The 23,516-nt window shown below is 38.9% G+C and overlaps 1 protein-coding gene across 6 annotated transcripts; it reads right to left on the reverse strand.

Moving 5' to 3' along the window:
• Positions 1-282: 282 nt before the first annotated feature.
• On the reverse strand, positions 283-23,402 carry parga (poly (ADP-ribose) glycohydrolase a). Of its 6 annotated transcripts, none has more exons than XM_026309601.1 (19): positions 23,203-23,402; positions 22,378-22,479; positions 22,175-22,237; positions 21,303-21,968; positions 21,074-21,206; positions 20,198-20,320; positions 19,990-20,070; positions 19,273-19,347; positions 15,952-16,044; positions 14,636-14,790; positions 11,288-11,367; positions 11,144-11,204; positions 10,325-10,400; positions 8,204-8,351; positions 4,436-4,514; positions 4,159-4,267; positions 3,574-3,679; positions 2,277-2,405; positions 283-1,593 (listed from the first exon to the last, which is right to left on the reverse strand). In XM_026309601.1, exons 3-19 carry the CDS (start codon positions 22,201-22,203, stop codon positions 1,412-1,414), a joined length of 2,325 nt encoding a protein of 774 aa, XP_026165386.1. In that variant the 5' UTR covers positions 22,204-22,237; positions 22,378-22,479; positions 23,203-23,402; the 3' UTR covers positions 283-1,411. The 6 variants fall into 6 exon arrangements, with proteins under 6 accessions (XP_026165386.1, XP_026165385.1, XP_026165383.1 ...); XM_026309600.1 differs by having other exon boundaries at positions 22,378-22,535; XM_026309598.1 differs by lacking the exon at positions 23,203-23,402 and adding an exon at positions 22,903-23,088.
• Between the last annotated feature and the right edge of the window lie 114 nt (positions 23,403-23,516).

Genomic DNA, 23,516 nt, shown 5'->3' on the forward strand with positions numbered 1-23,516 from the left:
AAAGACACAGGGCAAAATTAATTCTCTATACTGAAGGCAGGATTTTGCAATAAAAATCTGTTACTTCTCAATGATCTATTAATGATTAAATTACCACAACATAAATATGACTATATGAGCACACCGCAAAATGGTTTCTTGACATAACTTTTGATTAACGTTAAGAAAGTTACGAAGTTTACACAAACTAAATTGCTGGTCACCATATACTTTTAATTTGCTTGTATTGCAATGATCCACTGCTTTATTTAGTCAGTTAAATGAATTGATTTAAAAATTCTATGACAATTTTGACAGGATATATTTTAATTAAGAAATGATAATAAAAAGAGTACAGTCTATAACCCTAGAGTACTAATGCAATACATTTACAGCCATTAATCTATCCATCAACCCATCATTTAACAGAACCCACAGTCAAACCAGAAACAACGTGAATTAAAAAACAAACACATCCTTAAGGGAAGTGCTGAGTAAAACCCATAGACTATATATAAATGTAAAAAAAAAAAAGTATGTATCTTTATGTACAGTCTAGGGTAAAAACATTAACAAAATAACAGTTTTCGTGCAATCTGATCTTACCCCCCCTCCTGTCCTTAATACAGTATTCAATACTGTGTGTAACACCAAATAATTTCTAAATACTCAGTTACTCAGAATAGAATAAAAGGTGATTACAATGACCATAAATATGTTTTATCTGTTACATGTGAGATGTTTCTCACATCTGTGATCTTTCTATTGTTTGGACCTATAGTAAAATTAGCGTTAACTGTGCGTTAATGTAGCGTTAATGTGTGTTGAACTTTAACTTCCTAGAGGATATGAAAGAGCAGCATATATTTGTAGAATATTTGATAAATAAGTGTTCCCCATGCATAGACTACAGTATGGCATCTTTTCACCTCTCTGCATTCAGGAACTGCACCACAGCCTGGGTATGATAAACAGAAGATAATTTATCCAAAAACGTAGCAAACATAATATAAGACACGACAACCAGAGAGAATTATCATGCCCTGGATTAATTATGAAACTGTCCACAACCATGCGTATGATAACTATTTGGCCATATTTGAAATTAGTGTGGGGGAAAAAAAAAAGAATTTCACATCACATTTACACTAAAGAAAGGCCTAACAGCAACCAGGATTTCACTATTGCTATAGGTTTCTTACCACATTTGGTGATATACTACCAGGCTCCTATAATACCACTGTCAAAAAAGGCAAAACTGGATTTTGGTAGTTTGTTTGTTGGGACCACAAACTTAAAGGGAATGTGTGTGAGGGAGAAAAAGTGATTATAAGCACAACACTGATAACACATTCGGGTTTGTGAACCTGGAGTCTCTTTTACAAAGAGAAACAGGGAAAGGGAGAGGTGTTAAGTAGTAGCACTCCCCATGTTAAGGTAAGTCTGATGTTACAGGCAACATCCCAGAATCCTTAGCAGAGTCCAGAACACTGGTGGGTGTTGGTGAATAAGCCTTCTCATAGATGAAACGGTAGAGACTGATATCTGGTCGAGTCGTGTTGCAATTCTTACACACCACAGTGGAGTACTGGTTCAAAAGGCTGTACAGCCTCCCTGAGAGAGAAAAAGAGTGTGGTGGAGACAGGGGAAGATAAAGAAAGGTGCAGGGTTCAATGAGAGGGGGGAAAAAATGGAGGGAGACAAAATGGGATTTGAGAGAATTAGACAAAAAGGATGAGAGTCAAAGAAGAAGCAAACAAGACTGAAATTTTAACAGAAAAAAAATAAAGAAAAATGAAAGCTGGTTGGACTCATCTATAAATCAAGCGTACATAAACCCGCACACAATCCGCAAGCTTTTTCTCTGTAGCTCCACTTTAGGAAATGGATGGCTAGAGGGGGAATTCTTTGAAAGGCTTCAATAAATGTCAGCAGAAGAAAAATGAAAAGGGGGAGGGGAAGCTGGGGTCAGTCCAGGCAGTAATCCACTGAATAGATGGGCCAAAGAACGGAGGTTGCCCATAAGGTGGAATAACGTAACATACAGATGAACTGTGTTCTGTTATTTATCTGCACTATCCCTGTAATGACGCCAACAAAGCCAACCTGCACGTGCTGTATAAGTCTGATGAGTCCCACAGTGTCATTGTGGATGATATCACCATTCCTGTTCTTTCTGTAATATACTGGAAGTGCTCAACTGAGGAAGGGCTGACAAGATAACTGTGTGACTGCAGTTTAACGAGAAAATTAAAGTTCTACAACCTAAAACATTAGGCAGTGGGAGTGGGTCTTACCAACGGTGACTTGTCTCTCAGTAAGGAAAGTGTGCATTTTATGAACATCTTTCATAAGCTCAGCATCTCCGAATGTGAAGTATGCCACGTCTCTCCCTGCCTCTGCTGCAGCCATCAACTGAATCAGTACTGAAAAGAGAGAAGGAGAAAGCTAAAGAGAAATTTAAGCAACAATAATAAATTGCATTAGTATCATTAGTATCCTTCAGTTTCAGAGCGAAATCATAAATGTGTAATTGGTCAATAAGCCAGATAAGGAATGGCTTCTGGCAGAAAAGAACAGTAGTGACAGGCAATTTGTATCAGAAGAGTAAATAATCCACCACTGGTAGCATAGCCTCATCAACTGCACTCAATTTTTTAGCCTCTGCAAATTAGATCTTAAGACTTTTAAATATTTAACACAGTGGATATTGATTTCAGATTAATGAACATACATAACAAAGCATCATTTGCAAAAGGTCTGTAATCCTTACAACATAACATAACATCTTAGTCTTATGTAACTACCACATCTCAAGTTAGCTCTGGGACTTGAATGAAAAATACAATTACTGCCTTCTAAAAATATCTGCCATGCTAATTCTAGTGCTAATGGGCGGGAGTCCCCGGAAGCTAATAGTATCCTCACACAGGAAATATGTGGCATGCTAATAAAACCTTCAGTTCTACATGAAGCTGTACACAAACATAGCAATGTTATTCTAATCTCAGAACATTCATAATGCATGGACATTTGTGTGGAGATGTGCACAAACTCCAGGAATCCAGGCAGAACACTGCAAATGCTTCTTTAATAACCTGTTAAAGAAATGTGTCACACTGACTAGAAATGCAGCAGGTAAACTCTTGCAGTGTGGCACGCTAGAAGGGACAGTAAGCAGGGACCCTGTTTATGAAGAGTGATGTGGTATAAGCCCACAGAGATCTGAACCATAGATTTATGATGTCCCTTCCCTGTAATCAATCGCCCTTTTCAGGGAAAACATAAATGTGTGTTAGTGGATCAATAAAGGGAGGGAAGGAACCGGTGAGTGACACCCTCAGAGATCTACTAATTGAACAGAGGGGTCAGAGTGTGCAGTGGGCATCTGTGAGTGTGCTGTACCATTTATGCTGTGAATGAATGTCCTTCAGCAGGAGGGTTTCATTGGATAGGATATACAGCACAGATAAACATTGAAAATCTCAGTTTCACCATTTCAGTTGTCAAGATTTGAAAAACTGCAAATTTCTTCATACCTGTAGCTGCACATAGGCTTCTTCATTTACATGTTTGTGATTCAGGTAATGATACCTTTAAGCCGTGTGTCTCCACCAAAAGCTCCACAGCCCCAGTTGCCTGTGGCTACTGCAGACAAGTGCTTCCTGTTGGCGTTGTTTCGGAAGAATCCACAGTACGCCTGGGATAAATAACAGGGAGTAGGAGGAAGTGCGGGTGAAAAAAAAAACAAAAAAAACAGCTCACTGGCTTCATGCAGGCTGGCCATAAAAAAAAGCACAATATCACAATTTTAAGTGTACGCGTCACAACGTTGCAACTAGTAGTAAATGACAGCACCTCTGATCTAAAGAAGTGTAATATCACCCCAGAAAATAAATGTGTATCACCTACAGACATGTTAATTAAAGGTTTAGCGACCTTTGAATAGGTCACTAAACCTTTAATTAACATGTCTGTAGGTGATACCTGACAATATTTCAAGATTTACCACTATGTGCACTTTAGTCAAAAACAACATATCTGTCATTATCCAATCAACTACTGATAGTAGCATATTCTGAGAGGTGGAAAGAAGTGAAACTGTATTCTATACAGTAGGTTTGTTTAGAATGTTTAATATTGTAAACAACTATTTGATCACAGTGCATGACACGACACCTTATTGAGTTCTCTGGTGATCTTCTCAGGAAGAAACTGCTCTAAGAAGTTCCTGTATCTAAGAGCATCAATAGCCACGATCTCTGTACATCGTCTCTGCCAGTCATCTCTGGAAATGAGAGACAAATTACGAGTGGGATGGGGAAGACAGCAACTTAGACAGATCCTCCCACCTTTCCTGCACTTTTTTCTAATGAATTAGGGCTTTTATGTTTAAAACATTAAAACAAGAATTCCTAATATTAAACTGTATAGTACTACTGTGAGGAAAAAATACCTAGGAGTCTCATCCTTGTGGCTGTCGTTCCATTTGTAACTCTCAGCGTAACCTGAATATTTGCTGTACTGTTCAGTGCCTGCAGAATGAGAAAGACAAAAAAAGACATTACTCAGTATTCCGCAGTCAGAGCACACAGTGGGCCTAAATCTGTTTCAGCGCCTTATTTCTTAAATCAAATTTAGTGCTTTCTGTGCTCTCCATGTGAGTACACAGCATCAGCTTGTATTGGATTGTCATAAATAAAGGCCATTGATTTAATAAGTAATCCGCTTTGGGGTTTGAAATGAAAAGCTTTCAGCCATAATTAGAAGAAATGAGTAGAATAGAAAAAGATAACCTTGGCCACATTTGCGACATGCTTGCAAGACATGAAATATCAACATACCATTCATTAACTGACAAAGTAGCACACATCTGTTTTCAAGCCATTAGCCCTTTTATAACTTATATTGGTACATTAGATTTAGGCATTAGTTTCAGCATTAGAGCACGAAAGATTTCATCATTCATCTTTACAAATACTGTTGTGCTCAATTCTAACAATAACGCCTATTAAAGGCTCCATGCATTATGCATTAGGTGTGAGGTAGTTACACAGCACTTCAACGACAAGCAGGAGTTAAATGTGACTAACATAGCCTTTGGGTTTCTACTGTATGCACTGGCAGTGCACTACAGGCAGTGAGGAAGATTTAAAGTAAAGTTCATAACTGGAAGAGCAATGCATTCAAAATATTTCAAAAGTAATCAGATGCTGTTTATACAGTATCAGCTGTAATGCAAAGTCATAAGCACAATCTGTTTGCCTGTTGTGCTTTTCTACAGTATATGTCGAAGTGTGACTCAAGCTAATGGCCTGTACTAGAGCCAGGACAATCAACCAATGACGAGAGTACAATTGAGAAATTAAATTAGGCTTCTACATAAAGTAAACCCTTGGCTCAGTGAATGAAAATAACTTTTCTTTTCCCCCCGCACCGCAAGTCAAGCCAGCAAAATGGAGGACGACTCCTAATGTCAAAGAACAGATTATCTATATCAGTTTGTCCATCAACAGAGCTGCCCTCCTCCTCCTCTATCTTGATCCTATTTATCCGCCAAGCAACCACCCATGACAGCATCCTGGCATACAGGCCTCCATCACTGGATTACATCATGGACTCTACCTTCCGCTCTGAAAACACCAACTGACAAAAGCTGATATGACATTTCTTTTCCAAACACACAGGAAGACCCATGTTAGGACACCCCAAAAGAAAAGCAAATATGATTACCAGGAGAGAAAAACAAGAGGGACAAAGACTGATATTAAGAGTCTACAAACAGAGACTAGACTAGAGAAAACACTGCAACGTGCAAGGAATATTCTGAAGGTTTTAATGAATCTATGGCGCAACTAGCCCATTCCATTAGTGGAGCAATGACCTTAGTTGGGCTATAAATTCCTTTCTGTCCAAATGTAATAAAGTTAAGTGGAGGGGTTGGCGGGGCGGTGGGGGGGAGGGAGGTACGCAGAATGATGGGAGGCATGATAGGAGGTGACTAACCATTGAAGGTGACTTCGAAGAGATGGCAGTTTCAAGACGCCATGGCGCCATGCAAAACAGACAATACTTGGCTCAGTGACAGGAAAAGAACTAAACAAGACAGAAGCCAATTTTTACATTGTATTTGATGGTACTACCAGTGTGGCCACTGTTTCACTACTTTGCTGTTCGCAAGTGGCCTATAAGAAAACAGCGATGTACAGTGGCAGATAAGGATTGTGCTGAAAAATGAGAGGATGCAAACTCCTAGTCTCTTTATATTTTCAATTGTTAATTTGCTTCTCTTGTTAGGAACAAGTTCAAATGAGACCCCACTAACAGAATTAATCAAGTGCAGACATGCAGATATTTAATATTTGTTGTAGATTAAGTGACAGTAAAATAAACATGACAAGTTACTAATATCACACACATGCCTCTATAAGCTGGGAGGCTGGGAAATGGTGGCATGGTCAGTGGTGGAGGGAGGTGAGTGCGAGGGCAAAGCATTTAGACACGTTTACTGAAGCACAGTGAGTTGGAGGTTGAAAAATTGAGCAGTTCTGCTGGGGAGAAATGAAGGATATCTGGAAAGTCCCAAGTGAATCGATGCAATGGAGGTACCTTTGAACCAACTAGAAAGATGAGGAAACAAATTAATGGAGCTCAATAAACACACAGGGCTCGATAAAAGACAGCTCATAAATTACCATGCCCCTGGCACAATTTGAGAAATACTGGCCATTTTTAAAAGTTATAAGTGATTACTGTATATAGAAAACTTATCTTTATAGGTGAAGCGTTCTGATGTTATATTTACCAAGAATTGGCAATATTTCTCAAATATGCCAGTGGTTTGTTAATTCATGAGCACAACTGTAGATGTGTGGTGTGTATATATATAAGAAAAAAAGTGCAACAAGCAATTTCCAATAAATACGGTCCAATACACCATATGACATGAATACACTAAATTCAGAGTATTCATATTGTGATATCTGTCTGTTGGCTCTGTATTAGCTGTACTGCTTGTAACTATACAAAGCTAGAGCCAGATTCCCTTGCCTTAGGTCTTACATGACCAAAATACACTGATGTACAGAGATGCCAATTGATAGATAACAGCATGAAAATTATAAACCACAGCAGCACTTGCTGTTGGCTCTACAATGGCTCTATTCCCTACCTAATTTGAAGGAAGTCTTAACTGATAGAAGCAGGACAAGCAAGGTAGCCAAACTCTTTCTGCCTAAACATCTCCTCCAACATTCCCATTGGATGCTGTAGCACTCTCAGGCCAAGTGGGATATAGAATATAATCCCTCCAGTGTGCATTGGGTCTGTCCTGGGTTCTCCTCCCAGTCTCTAAGGGTGAGACCAGAAGGAAAATCATTTCAACTACTTGGACACATAATCTCTTTCTACTGGCCACTGCCACATAATCATTATCGTAAGGTGACACTTGGAATATCAATGAACTGGTCTTTAGATTCTGCTCCCGTTTCATCCCTTTCACACCCCTTAAGCTTGGGAAGCAGCCTGCTGTAGTTCCTGGAACAGTACCACAGCATCAGACTGAAAGGAGGTACTGACGGTCCGTTTCATAAGCCTTAGTGTGTCCTGGAGGTCACTGTCCAATATAACCAATGAACTATATCATTTGCAAAAAGCAAGAGAGGAAATCTTGAGGCCACCAAACACTACAAAGAGACACTGTCCATGAAATACAGGATACATCTTCACTTTGGCTATACAAGCACACATCACTCAGAAATGACATTCATACCTCATGTTGAACAGTCCACAAAAATGTAACATTGAATCAGTGGACAAGTGTTTCAGAGGAAGCTGAGGATTATGATACCAGTAAAGTGGAGCATATTCTCTGAACTACTCATTTTTGTACAAAGACGATGAACTTAAAAAGGTTATTATAAAATTAGCTTTCTGTGTCATAAAATTGCATTTATTGCGATTTATGATAAATGAAAATTTCAATCTACCTCTGAACAATACATTTATGCTTTACAATTTTTTTTTAAATCAACAGATGAAGCAGAGATTTTCTGCCAAAGAGGAAAGAAAAGCTAAATCCAATGAAAAATGCATACTCAAAATACACGTCTCAGGATAAAATATAGTAAAAGTCAAAGGTGTTCAAGAAGCCCAGTAATTAATGTCCTACAAAGAGAAACCTGAAAGTTGAAAATGATGTGTATATTTGTGTGTTCATATATACCTGTAATGATGAGGCATTCATTGTTTTCCAAAGCTTCAGTAAACAGGCGAGAGACGATAAGTTCAGGGTTGATCAGAAACCTGATTTCCTCCTGGACTAATCCATGTCCTGTTACTCCTCCACCCACAAACATATTTGCAAAGTCCACCTAGTGAAATTAAAGAATATAAACACAGGAGTTAAATGAAATGGCACCATCTTTCATTTCTCTTGTAAGCAGCTTTTATTGTTGTTTAAACATTCTTGAATTGTCTAAATGATATAAGGGCCAACAGATGAACACAATTTGTGTATGGTGTATAAGTTACAAAGTGACTACTGTAGCTAAACCAGATATTTACAAGACAAATTTTAGTTAGACTATTTTAATAACATATGTTGCCCTTTGTCCTGCCCAATCAATTCATTTGAGAAGAATTGTGAGGTTTAGCTATTGTCACTCCCATTATTTGAACAAATGACTATTAGTTACTCCTTATTGTCTGTCAACCAATGCGGTCATTTAATTCAGATAAATGTCTAAGAATCATAACAATGCTTCCTTCTTGGAAATAATCAGATCAGCAAATCATAGTGAACAACACACGAGAAATCTACACAGACAGTTGTAGAGCTGTAAATCTGCTATTAAGATTGAGCAGAGCATTTAGGCAAAATCTGCAAGCTGGTGTGCAGACATCCTTAATGTTTACATACAGAATACAACAAACCTGAGAACTTCCGTGATCAATATCTCTGTGATTCTTTCATTTGATATTGAGAAGGTAGCAATGTTAACAAATTAACAAAAACATGAGGGAACCATAAACTGAAGGTTTATGATGGTTGTGGTTATAAAGACAAAAAAATACATATTTACCAAACATTACTCAAATTAACCCAGGGTTCTAAATTTCACATGGGGGGGGGACAAAAAAAAAAACCAGCTGCAACAAAGGAAAGCACCATCACTGGTAATAAAAAAAAAATGCGCATAAAAAAAAAAGAAAATCCTAATAATGATTAGGAATCTTAGTCTGTATATTCATTTATATATTGAAGTACTGGTAAATATTTTTAGTCATGCCACTGAAGTGGGTTAGGGAAGGAAATGTCTGTGTTGTCAAACAAATTAAGTTGCAGTGACCAAAAATATTAAGTTCATTCACTCATAAACTGAGGCACCAAGCCACACCTGGACAACTACAGGTGATTATGGTTAGTTTAGGACTTCAGTGCTTCAATGTAGGAAATATTTTGATGTAATACAGCAGTTTCATTCCATGTGAGTCCACCCCTTGTTTTTGTTGCATAAATAAAAGGCCAGCCCATTCAATCACAGTGCTGATGTTTAAACAGCCTGTCAGCGGTGGGGATTCTGCTCACTGGCCCACAGCTATGTCAATGTGACAGTGAATGTTTGTATGTGCATGTGTATGTTTTCTAACCAGTCGCTCAGCTCCTCACTTCCTTCACTGGTTCACCCCTGACCTCACCCCCCTCACCCTTCAATTTCACCTCCTGACAGAATGACAGCCCACTCTGCCCTGTCGAACCCCAACACATCCAGCACCCAGCCTGCTGAGGTAGCCATCAATCCACCTGCAGGACTCCTAGCCCACTGGGTCGCCACAGTGAGACGACTCACCCTCTTCTTTTTTCCTCTCATCCCCCACCCAGGGTCCTCTCCTCCACCCTGCCATCTCAGAGGTACTCAAGTGTATCAGCTGTCAACCACAATAAAAAATGCACCAGCCACCCTGGAACATTGTGGGAGTCGGGAGATGGGGTGAATCAATGCAGACAGATACAGAACCAATAACCTTAGCAGACATGCACAAAAATAACAAAACTGATTTAAAACAACAAGCAGTGGACAACTAGTGAACAAGCCACAGAGTCTCTTTGCTTGTGAGAAGGAGTTGCAATGGTCAGAGTCATGTTTGGCCACACCATGAACAGGTAAGTTAGTCACTTAAAGCCAATAATCCTGACATTGACTTTGTGGAGCCACTGTTACAAAACTGAAAAAGAATTTTACAGTGGCTGTGCACGCTGACAGGTGTAGTGACTTTCATTATATCAGGCTGAATGACTAATTCTACTTTATACTGGATGCAAAACTGTAACAGGAATTCCTACTTGCAGCATCCCGTATCCATCATCCTCAATCGCCCCCTTAGAAGTGATATGTAGCCGTGTCAGCTGAGACTGGGAGCTTTGACAAAAGAAGATCACAAATTTTTCAGATATTAATAACACTACAGTAGCATTCAAAGCATGCAAAGAACAACCAGCGAGATACCATGCTAATGTGTATAGACTCCACCTGCACATACTTCCTAAAACAGGATGTGTACTATGGGTAATAAAAAAAATTCAAGAGGTTGAATAGAAAAAGAGGTGTTTGATGTGAGATCCTTACACCAAGTATCCCAAATGGATTAATGTTCCTTTAACTAGCAAGCATAAATGAAATAAATAGAAATGAAAGGGAACTGATTCCATGCTCTAAGGTTATTTGACTAAAATTTATAAATACCTCCCCCACATTCCTAGTTTCTACAAATATTGATTAAAGAAACAGGGCCAATTTCATCATTCTCCTTAGACATGTTGGTCATAACTGAATTTGGGATTTTACATATATCATCCATACACCATCAGACCATTTGGGCCACTGAAAGAATTTCAATTCCTGCTGTGAAGACATATTTACCAGCACTTTTCAGATTTATATAATCAAATTTTCACTTAGATGTAGGTACACTTTAAGTCTATTTGGAATGGCAATGCATATATGAAAAAAAATATGTACAGACAAAACATATAACAATATATTTTTGGAAAAAACTTAATATCTATAACTGTTATGGTGGCTTATGACAAAAATCTTAACTTACTTTAAATTCATGCCATTAAATGATTAAATTTATAACATATTAGAATATAGAGTATTACCTTTCCCAATGTGGCGGATTGTTCAATGTTTGCCTTGTGAATGTAACAAGACCCACAGGCTCTTTCAGGGGAAAAAAAATATTATTTAATCTTAGTCAACTGGAAAACAGTGTCAACATCATGTAGGACATTGTTAGTGCTTACTAGTTTGCGTAACTCTCCTGAAGTAACACAGCAGAGTTTTCAATTTCTCAATTTTTCTTGGTGAAGAACTTTCAAATAACCTGTAACAGAAAGCAAATAGAAATTTGAGTTCAAAAAGGAGACTTCTGTAAAGTAAAGACTGTTATAGAGTAATGTGATACTCTAACAGTCACTGACAATATAAAAAAGTAATCCTTTACTAAAGGTATTATTTTGGTATTATTGTTTGACCCAAGCATCCATCTATGGCTCACTGCATAGCCATGCTATAGCATGTAATGAATGATGTCAAGTTTTGAAACTGGCATGATGTGTCTTCTCCCTGTGATGGACTGGCGACCTGTCCAGGTGTACCCGTGCATTTCGCCCAAAGAGAGCTGGGATAGGCTCCAGCACATCCCCATGACCCTAAATAAGAATAAGTGGCTATAGATAAGGGATGGATGGATAATGTGTCTTCCATCTACCTCTATCTTATTATCCTCCATCATACAATGGCACTGCCTGGGGCCATGTTTAACTTCCTCAGATGCCAGAAAAAGGGGGAAGGGGGACTAAGAAGAAACCTTAAATCAGTCTATACTGGGACTCTCCTTGCATTAAAAGCAACCAAAGATGATGACTAATCACAGTTCAGCATTCATCTTACCATCCCACCGCTTTCTGCCCACACAAGTTTAAAAAAAAAAAAAAAAAAACAGAGGACACAAATGAAAAAGTGTAATGTACTAAAAGCCCTTGAGTGAATAAAAACTAATTTATTAAGGACAACTCCTGGATGTGAAGTGCATTTCCCCCCACTGTTTAAATTCCTTACACAGAGCTTTTTCTGTTTTCTATGTACCTCCCCTCCCCAAAATCCCTCAGTATCAATTTGGCATAATGTACCCTGGAGGACAAGTAGCCCATGAGACAGTGTAACTGATGCACAGGTGGAGGAAGGTAAGATTTTCAACAAAGCCACAGATCAGAACTTACTGAGGACAGAAGGGCAACTAATTATAAAGGATTTAGTTACAAAATATATTGTAGCAATGTTCATTTTCAGGGACAGTCAAAATAATTATTGGATTTCCTCTGGTGTAACTAGTACCAGGAGACAAGGATTTATGACAGCTTTACCACTACTAATTAGACTATTTTCTTGTAAATAAGGTAAGCCAAAAAGAGGATTTGTTTCTCAGTAATAAGCATTCATTGTTGACTAAATTGCTAAACAGGGTTCCTGTGTCATTTTCTTCTCATAGGAAAACACATGCTTAGGAAATAAGTCTCCTGCCTTCTTTCCTCCCCCTCGAATCTATCCATCACTTAACAGAGGACAAACCTTGACAGTTCTGCCAAAACAGCAATCAGCAGATTGCTTGCTGCTATGCTTGTCGAAGACAGAGCGCTACTGTAGCCAATAAGCAAAGTGACGGACACTCCCTCAATTACATGGGGGAAAGGGAGGGCCAGTAATGATCCAGGGCCCATTTTAGACTGCACTGGTTGTCTTGAGTCATCTTCTCAGAAACACCAAGGCCTTTTTTTCGTCTTGCTCCTTCCTCTATTTTGCTTTAGGCAGAAATGCTGATAGTGACAGCAGATCCGATTGCCTGAGTCTAAAACAGCCAGCCCTGCAACTGCAATCAATGGTTACATCATTACAGAGGCTTTGTCACTTAGGCTGCCACAAACATTTGATGCAGAGGCAGATATCATGCACTCATACAAATGATTGATTCTGAGATGAGGATTAAGGTTGATTTGATTTTAGGGGATTTAAGAGGGTAATGAACAAATCACAAAACTCAATATGACCATTCATAAGATTCATAAAATAATACAAATAATTAACCTCCAAGGGACAGTAGATGGCTAATTAGACTCTGGGTAGCATACAGATAGCAGGGAATATACAAATTATATAGTATTAACTGTACCCTTCATGTTCTGCAAAGATATTATCTTTCTAAGAGATAAACAAATCGACATCTCCAGTATGCCAGTAGGCAACAACACCGGACGTTATTACACATAACACTAATGAGGACACGATGCCTCAAAGAAAAACAGGAAAATTGAGTTGAGGTGAAATCTGGACTATATCCAGCGTACACAGTGGTGCTTACAGACCATAAATACAGGAGTATAGCTGGTAGGAAGATCTTATTATAAGTCTGTTACCAGCTCCGCCTCACTCAAACACATCATCTCATCTTTGTAGGAATTATCAGCTATGGCAAAACATGAGATGTTAGTGTCCAAAAGATTTCCCCCAGATTCAATTAGATGTCTGCTGAAAATCACCTTATCAAACTGCTTGAACAAAAATAATAAAACATGACAATAACAACAAAGATGTAACAGAGAACAACCTCAGTAACCAAGACAGGTACCAGAAAATTGTGTTAACAGACAACCTAAGTCCAATAGCCACACATTCAGCTGCCTTTTAGGCACGTTACAATAGTAGTGTGCAACAGCCACATTCATGCATCATTTTATGTTTTTTAATATACTTTTCAGCTTTACTTTGAACTGTCTATTAAAACAATTTGTGTCAATTAGCCATCCAAGGATTTCTTAACAGACCACAGGTTTTGCATAGGTAGAAACAGTGCACCAATTTAACACGCTTACTCCGAATCTCCCTCCCACGCATAAGGACATGACAGAAACATGGAGTTCTGCCCACTGTTAGATCCTCAAATCTATATGGTGAAAGGGGCAGTAACAGTGCATACTAATAACTATCAAAAACCCCATAAACCTCCCCTTTGAGTCAAAAAAAAAAAAAAAAAAAAACAACAGCAAAAGAGACTGCAAGTTGTAACTCAGTTCACCTTCTTTTGACCCATTGGATGCAAGCTTAAAAAGACACATCAGTGCACCGCACTTAATGAAATCTTAATCAGTATAAGCTGAGTAAAAACACAGGTTTCATCTCTTAAGGTATTTTAAAGCAGCAGTGCCCCCTTATGGAATCAGTTTACTTTTCTCTTTTTAATTTTACTCAGTTGAAATAGAGATATGCTTAACCATGAAAACAATGCACATTTTTGAATTTATTTGATGCCTGTTTACTGGAAAGCATGTTATTGAAAACACAGTGACAAAACCTGTTCCTGTTCTAATGCCCACAAACCTCATACAACAGGTTGCACAGTGAGAGGACTATGGAAAGCATCTTCTAGAAGAGTACAGACAAATAAGGGCAACTCAGGATCAATAACTGAGTCTGCTGTGATCTGCTTAGTCTCCTGCATAAAAGAATTGCTTACAAATGGACAAACTTTTGTCACAGCACACTGATCATTGTTTTGCATCACTCCAGTTTCCTGTGAGGGATGACATGCTTTTTACCTGTAGAAGTTTATCTCGGGATAATTGCCATACTCTGACTTGCGTGAGTTGCGTCTGGGGAATGTGCAGAAGAAGGCGTTGGCCAGAAGACAGGCTATTTGCTCCTGAGACAGAGTCAGGGAATGGTTCCTCCTTGACTTTAGTAGTGGAATTGGCTTGAAAAAAAGAAAAGCAACTGAAATCACTATCAAAACATTTCAATAGGATAAAGTCAAAGAAAAGAGAAGAACCGAGAGAGAGGATCAAAAGAGGACAATTGTTAAAGAAATTTACAAAGTTATGCAAATGCAATGGTGTAGGTCTAAGTGCTAAAGGGAGTAGATAATTATTTTTGCAATCTAGCAGGTTGAAGTGACAGAGAGAGTCCCATTACGTAAATGGGTGGTAGTAATTAAAGTACTGGTTGTCTTGGTCTCCCCCAGGTTTGTTCAGTCAGACAAACAGGGCCTATCTATCTTCAGTGATTAGGGCAAAAGAGCCTCCCAAGGCTGCCCAGTTAGCAGATCAATACGTAATACCTCCAATAACACACACATAAACATTAGCCTTGATGCTTACAATACCATACAGAAAGTGGTAAGAGTCAGAAAGCTTTTGTAGGAAAAAAAAAATAATTAAAAATTCCCTCCTTTATTTGAACTATGCATTTTTGATGTTCTGGTTTCTGTCTCCAATAACAGCTGGAAAGATCTTCCTATTCTACCTGAGTGGGAGCTGAATTAACTTTATTAAATTATAGTTAAGATTGAAATAGATAAATTAAAATCTGAAATCAATCATCTCCATTTAATGTCAATCAGTAGGTGGAGATAGGAAACCCTATTTCCCAAAATATGTAGCTCCAAGGAAGAATGTCTAATGTGGAACTCCACAGAAATAGACTGATTTTTTTAAATTCATGACCAGTGTCAGCTTAGTGGAGCACTGCATGCAACAAGTAAGAAGAATTTCCTCAAGCGCACAAGCATAATCCCTCAGATGGATGACAGGACATGTGACGGACCTCTCCTCTTACAGTCTTCATTTCTAATGAAGTTTTTGATGTGGACCAAAAAAGGGCATTCATTACCTACCATCTGTAATTCATGAGCTGGTCCTGTGCAATATGTACTATCTAAGTAGATTGCTTCTACTCCCTTCTGACTACACACACTTCCTTCTATGTACTGTACTTGAAGAAGACTGATCTCTTTGCTTTTTTTAAACTCTACCAAATGAATGGCAGCAGTTCACCTTTCAACTTCATCACACCACTCTAGAAACTCCTCCAAAATGTACACTGTACGCACATTCAAAAAACAGTATACTGCACTTACCATCGTGCAAAGGCGAGGAGCGCTGAGTGCCAAGTCGACCATGGCTGGCAGTATGACCTCAAACAAGTTCTGTACTTCGCAAGGCTCAAGATACTGGAGAGAAGAGAGTAAAAGAGAAATACAGGCAGAGGTATTGTTAAATGGGATACCTCTATGGTGTTTACTGCCTGGTTAGGTGGGACGTTACTCAGAGCCAGCAACAAATCAGAGGTGATATAAAATGAAATGAATAGTATGATGAAAAGTTTTGTTTAATTTTAACTCATCATAACCCAATACTGATAACCAATATCCAAGTTGTCACATCCAACAAGAAAACACAGTGTCAGTGAAAGTAACAGAGGTTCATTGAACTCCCACTCATCAGATACCAATAATCCTCACATTTCAGCAGAAGTGAAGAAAAAGAAAATCTGCAGAGCTACGTACTACACAGAATCTGTTTCAGAAGAAACTACCATCAATCTGGGAACAAGTCCACCATAGCTGAGGCATCCATACTTCAGCCTATAGCTTACCTCAGCATCCATCTGTAATTCCCTCTAAAATAAACACCCAGTTATTCCATCATAGACCTAGATTTACAGCGCAATCACTTATGAGTGTATTGGCTTCGATTGTCACTGTCATCTATCACTTGCCTTATTCTATCAAGGTAAGCAGGGGACCCTGCACTGATTAAATGGATCTTCTGGAGCAAATGCAAATGACCAATTGTGGGGAGCGTAGCAGGATGGCTTGATTTTCAACAGGAAGTCTTTGGTAGGTGATTTGGCCAGAGGCATTTATATGGCTGCAGAGCAGGCCTGACTAAATGCTGTCAGAAGTAATGAGCTGGCAGGCATCATAAAGTGCTCCTGTGGGACTAATAGATGGTAGCTGGTGATGCGGCAGGATGAGGGTAGAAAGATGATCCCCCAGCTTTTCCACAGCTACAGCAGCTGTCAACACAGGTTGGGCTGCACATACAAACTATATACCTTTCATATCAATACATGACTGACTGAGTGCCTGCAGGACCGTCCAGATTTAATACTGGATAAAGTGATGCCCAGTTACATCAACCATTCTGGTCTCTACAAGTTATTATTATTACTAGGCAGCTCAAAATAAACATTTTTAAATTTCTTATTTAGAGGCATCTTAAGCAGTCTTATTTAGTGTAAACCTCTGACATTAGAGCACTTTTTAAAAACACTCTGTGAAAGTGACAGAACAAGTGACAAAGCACACAGTTGAGAGGGATAGAGTGTGTTGACATGTTGCTGTTGAATGTCCATGCACTATTTGAATATCAGTTATACTTACTCCTGAACTGCTTTCCTGCTCAGCCCTCATCAGAAAGTGACACAATGACAGTTTCATTTGGCAGGGGAGAAACACAGACAATTTACAGGCAAGCCCTAATTTGGATAACTCTCTTTTTGTACCCCCAATAGCTATCACATGTTAAGCGCAGTGTCAATCAATGGCCCAGGGGCAATGCATGTCTCCTGACAATCACCCCCGTGTTGCTCACATGTTGATTTAGATTTAATTAGGTGGTCTTAGCAGAGGAGTATGACAGTTGGGATTTAAACTCACCACAAACTGAAGCAAAAGAGGATTCAAATTATAAAAAAAAATAAGCAGATGAGCAAGTAGATTGCCCACCATTACAGAATGGTTGAAAATTCAGTCCACTTGATTGTTTACCACATTGGACTGTTAGTGCAAGATAAGTCACTTGGATGGTGCATGTCCATTGTGGAATAGGAGCTGTGAGTCATTCCTGCTTGACTGTAGGCAAATGCCCCCTCATCCTCCATCCACTGACAGAAATTAAACTAACATAATATAGGCATAACCAGCAGGTATTCTGTATCTGTATGTGCATATCTATTCCCTTTTTCCAATTACTGCCGACATTTGGGCTTTATTACCAACTATTAATAATCCTGCCTTGATTTATCCACCATCCTCCCTCGCTAAATACATGGGCAGCAAACAAATGAAAAAACAAAAGGAAATACCATACTTTAGAGAGAAAGTGATCACATAAGAGTCGCTGACATTATAGACTCCTGAAAGGGCAACTTTTTTTCTATCCTTACTTAGTATCCTTTGGTCCCTTTTAATTAAATTTGACTAAGCTATAAAAAGGCTCAGTCAGCTATTGATCTACCAAACACTGCATTACTCTGAGAAATTATTTCAGAGAGGAGAAAGAAGGATAATTTTGGAATGGTTTAAATTAAGCTGAGTAAGGACAAAGAGAGTCAATCTGACTTGACTGTAATTAGTATAAAATGTTCCACTTAAGTGTAAGACTCAGGATAATGAACTTATTTCTAATGGCTCTAACCGTGAGACGTATTTACCCACACATAAATTGCCAACAAAATATTTTCCTAATGTATATAACCAAGCTTAGGTCTAAAGTGGAATCAGAGTAACACCCTATTTAGGGAGCCTTTAATCGGCCACTTCAGGGGGTAATACAGTCTATATGGAGACTCACTTCCACTGCCAGTTGACAAGCAGTACTGCTAATACCATATCTACCAGATTTCAGAAAAGATTTTTTATAAAAATGCCTGATGGTTCACTTGGAAATCCTGAATTTATAAAACAGTTTTAATAGGTAATTTTATAACAAAGAGAAACAGATACATATCCGTGTCACATGTGAAGAAGTTTCTCTAACAACAGGTATATAATTACAGTCCCTAACTGTCTGTCTGAACAGAAGACAAGAAGTGTTAAAAGAAAGGAGGAAGGAGAAAGAAAGACATTCCCCTGGTTCACCTGCAACAGCTGCTGCTGCCATGCTCTGACTCATCTGTCCTAATTGTATGATGCATATTTGCTCCTATGAGACTTGCAGCTACTAGGAGGGGAAGAAGCACACTGATGGGCTTGCACTCAAACAGAGAAGAGCAGACTCCTCATAATATAACCACTCCAGCTTCATTCTTCATGATTAATCATGGTGAGTTAAACAAACACTGCCAGACTCTATAAGGCAAAGTTGCACAAGTTGACTTAGAAATATGATGCATTTAACTGCACTTCACTGTCTGTGTTAATTTATAGTTTATTTGTCTAACAAATACAATATTAAACCCTATTACATATTGATGAAGAAACTAGAGTGATAACATAAACGTTGTGTTCCTTTGGATGAGACTTTCCCATCCAAAGAGTTCAACTGAAATTTCGTATGTCCCATATTCAGCAAAAAAACATCAGAGTCAGATGCCTTAGGGAAGCGACTTAAATCTACATGCTTTATTTTCAAATTTAGCCCAAAAAGTAGATAACAGGTTTTGGACAGCTTACCTCTGTGCAAAGAAGGTTAAGGGCAGTGAAGTCCCATCTCTTTGTGTGGGCTGTGTTATATCTCAATATTGAATCCTAAAGAGGATAATGAGGAGTTATTTATGCATGAAAAACTGATCGTAAATATACAGTAATGTATGGCTGCAGAGTAGCCACATATTTATTTCACAAAACATATGAATAAAAGTCTTATTTTAATGGATGCCATAAGCTACTGTTTATGCAAACTTTTATGCTAACTCTGCCACCTTGTGGCTGTTTGTGGAATTGGGCATTTACAGTAACTTATGAATTGAATTTGGAAAAGGCATCAGCAGCAAAGACTGACATGCTGCCCAAATAAAAATCAGATACTTGAGACAAATAACAGTGGCATCTTGTTTTTCCTTCTATTCACACTAATATGGTACTTTGAAGGCCTCCCATTTTAGTATGGAAAGAAAAAACAAAGGTTTTTGCCAAAATCCTGATATATGACCCAGACTAGTTTCAATATTGTTTTGACAACTAGAAGAAGTGCACAATTTTGTTTGCTATGAGAGAGGAGAGAAAAGAATACAATATGTTTTTGGGTTGTTTTTAGGTTGTGGGTTTTCATTAAGAATGGGATATCCTTCATTAAGGATGAATGTCAAAAGTGTGCATGCAAGTCATTTTACCTCTTCATAGTATTTTTTGTAAAATTTGGCCCAGTCCAGCTCAGCATTGTTGTCTTACCCTGACATCCAGAGAACTTTTAAACCCTCCCTTCAAGGCAGTACGGATCAGCTCCCACCGACTTTGGACACTACTTCCATCCTACATAAAACAAATGACATATTACTTTTGCCATTACATTCCTACAGTACCTAACCTTGCTGTAGTACTGACAAGATTTGATGAAAGACTGTGATGCTGCTGAAAAGCAAGACTATGACTAGTATACCTCAGTCTCCATAGGAAACAGATTCTTTTCAGAGCAGGGCATCTTCACTGACATATCATCCCATGCATCTTTGAACTTGGTGGGGTAAGGGACAGGGACCACTCCTTCTCTGAGGAGGTCTGTCTGTAACAGGGAAATAACAGGTCAGGGAAGAAAAAATGTATTTAGAGATTATTTCAGTTGTTAAAGTACAGATGGCTGAGACAACAGTTATCTCTTTGCTTATTTAAAGCATGTGTGCTACAATACTTAGTACATGGTATAGTATGGTTTATACTACAAAATCAAGAAGACTGTCACTCTGGTACTGTACATTACTTCTAAACACATTTTTAAGAGAGCAGTATATACTTAATGCCTTACTTTTAAGTTGAATACATAGATAATAAGCATTCAAGTTTGATTCCCGTCTTACCAAAAGTCAGATGCACCTTTGCTGGCTGACCAAACAATTGAAAGCTGTCCTATTTTTAATGTAGAGATACAGTTGAATTTCCTTAAAACAGTAATTAATTTAAGGGACGGTTGGCAGCCTCTAGCTTGGGTGGCAGCGGCTTTCAATGGTTACAGCGAGTGTTAGCTGCACACCAACACTGACAGTGTTCCTGTGGGACTAGCAGCAGAGGACACAGTCTGATAGGAGCTTTACTGACAGGAGGCCCTGTGGGGATCACGGAGAATGACTCCACTCTGCCCCACTCTGCCTCCCTTTTCTCATTTTTATACTTTCTTTTTTATCTGTTCTTATTTTCTCTCAATAACAGACAAAGTGCAGTACCACACTACATTAAGCAGCTATATCTGCATGCACGTTCTTGAGACTGAAGTATTTATTACATCACAAAACATAAAAAGAAGAAGTGGCTGTTGACTAACCCTGACTGTAATTGTGTGGTTAGGCACTGCTTTCAGGTGAGACAGAGGTGGGGCACACTGGGGCATTCTGTTCAGCTCATTTATGGGTGTCCCCAACCATTCCTTCTTCAAATTATTGACTGCGAATGAATCCCTGTACAAAACAAACAAAAAAACAAGCAAGTATACTACACTATTATGTAATGACTACTGTGTTAGGACACAACAAGTGGTAAATTTTCACATTTACCTTTCAGACATTGCATCTGGCTTGCTGCACCTCGCCTGGTTCATATCAGATGAGCCACTGCAATCAGCTATTTCAGCATTCTCAGTCTCCATTGCAGCCAGAGGGGCTCTTTCTTTGCCTGAATTTCCAGAATCAGAGTCATTGACAAACTGCTGAGATTCCATTTTCAAATCCCCTGCAATGTCAGAGTCCCCTGCACAAACACTGTCATCATGAGTTGTGTCTGCAGAGTTGTTTACAAGGGTGGTTTTGCACATCAGACTGTCAGGACTCAGCATCTCCACATCACTGGGTGTATCTAAACCTTTCTCGGGACTACTATGAAGACAGGGGGTGTGCTTTGGTTTTGGAGAGAGTGCAACACAGGTTGCTTTAACAGGGTGTGGACCAGGTGAACTCGGTCTCTTAGATTTCTGCCCATTAGAACAGTATGTTTGAGCTGTGTTACTTCCGCTGCCAGCAAGGCCAGATTCGTCCAGCCCACCTGCGGACCCACAGTCCACTGAAGTACAAGATGGTATGCCATCTTGTATGTCCTCTCTTAGTATACTGTCTTTTGTATTGTCATATGTCTGGGGTCCACAAACAAGTTCATCTTTTCCATCTGTTAAGCTTGTTTTTGGGACATTATTCTTTACAACCTCTGGCTTGACTTCAGTAGTCACACTGCAGCAGAACAGAGCAGAGAAAAGTGAGAGAAGGTTTTGGTTAGCAGGCTGAATCTATGAAGTGTACCCTTACAAGATCATTAGCTTTCCTTTTCCCAGAATGCATCTTGTGTCCTCATTGTTTAACAACTATATTCTATATGCATATTTCTTGCTTAGATACCTTAATAAAAAGCTTAAGCACACAAAATCCCAATGGCTTACCTACTTTGAGAATCCATTGTTTCATCCATCCTTAACAAGTCAGACAAGATCGCTTAACAACAGCTGCTTGAGAAATAAAAACATTTAGTAGTTGAAAAGCTGGGACATGGTTGATGATGTCATAATATAGGTGACCTTTTTCAGGTAACACTGGACTAGATCCATGTTAAGGTTTATGTTTCGTCTTGGACGGAAACACTCACACTTTTGATATGGGCAGCTGGTAAAACGTAAGTGTTTCAGGGCTTTGTGTGGTCCACTTATCCAGGTCAGCAAGCTGGACACCTCGCCGAGTGAGTCAAAGGCTGTCAGGCAAAGTGTTTCAGTTTTCATTTCAGCGGCTTTACTTAGGCGTCTTTACCTTTGCACAAACAAATAGCTACATGATGGGCTAGAAACACACTGCTGACAGCTACAGCAGCTACAATGAGCTAGCTGACCAATCACCCTTACACGTTACTTTTGACATTAACGTAATGTTACCTTAATGATAAAAATACTCGCTCTGCTATCAATAGCACATTATTTTCCTAGGCATTTCTTTGGGTTACTATCTTGACGCGAACATACCTTACTGAGCAAAACAAGACATTTTGAACTATCTTAGCTTCGCATAAAAATCCAAACATTAGCTATTATTCGCTAGCTTCTATAATTGTATGAAGCACTAATTCAACCAAATCGAGCTAGCAATGCTGTCTTCCGTAAAACGAATAGACACAACTTACAAACATGCCCCTCTTTATGTTGGACTTCTGAGATAGCTACATGGAATAATTTTTTTGTACATATAACTGTGTCTCTACAGACCACACATCACTCCAAACGCTAGCTAGTGTCTAGTTATTGGTTCAACATTACTTTCCCTTGCAGGGGCTACTGCTTCTTCTTCTTCGTTTTAACTGCGGTTGCGGCCGTTTTACGTGCATTACCGCCACCGTTTGCTTCGGAGCGTCAACAAGAAATTTAATGTTAACGTTACCCAACTTTCTGTTCCGTTTGTCTAAACAGCTCAAATTAAAACTTACTGATTAACAGTGACGGGCAAATGATATCGAGTCTTTGGAGCTTGTGTCACTCTTCCTAAAACAGAGTGATCGGAAACACTGTGTCGGAGCTTGTATCAAAACAACACTGTCACGTGAGCGATGACAGTTGAGCGGTTGCTATGGTTTCAGTTGGCCTGTTCTTAGTTAGACTGAAGCCTCGAAGCTTTGAAGCTTTTTCGACACAATTAGAAGGAAAGCCCCAGAGTTTCATGAGGCTTCACCTGCCCATCACTTCGTGATATTATATATTAGGCTAAGGCTTACGGCTAATGTCAGATAGGACTGGATCAGTT

The sequence above is a fragment of the Mastacembelus armatus genome, chromosome 15 (assembly GCF_900324485.2).
Source record: "Mastacembelus armatus chromosome 15, fMasArm1.2, whole genome shotgun sequence".
NCBI lineage: Eukaryota > Metazoa > Chordata > Actinopteri > Synbranchiformes > Mastacembelidae > Mastacembelus > Mastacembelus armatus.

Coding starts and splice junctions, on each gene's coding strand:
- parga (XM_026309601.1), bottom strand. CDS start 22,203: ATGGATGAAACAATGGATTCTCAAAGTAG. Junction 10,401..11,143: donor AATCCGCCACATTGGGAAAG/GTAATACTCTAT, acceptor CTTTTGTCAAAG/CTCCCAGTCTCAGCTGACAC. Junction 2,406..3,573: donor TGGAGACACACGGCTTAAAG/GTATCATTACCT, acceptor CTCTCTTTTCAG/TACTGATTCAGTTGATGGCT.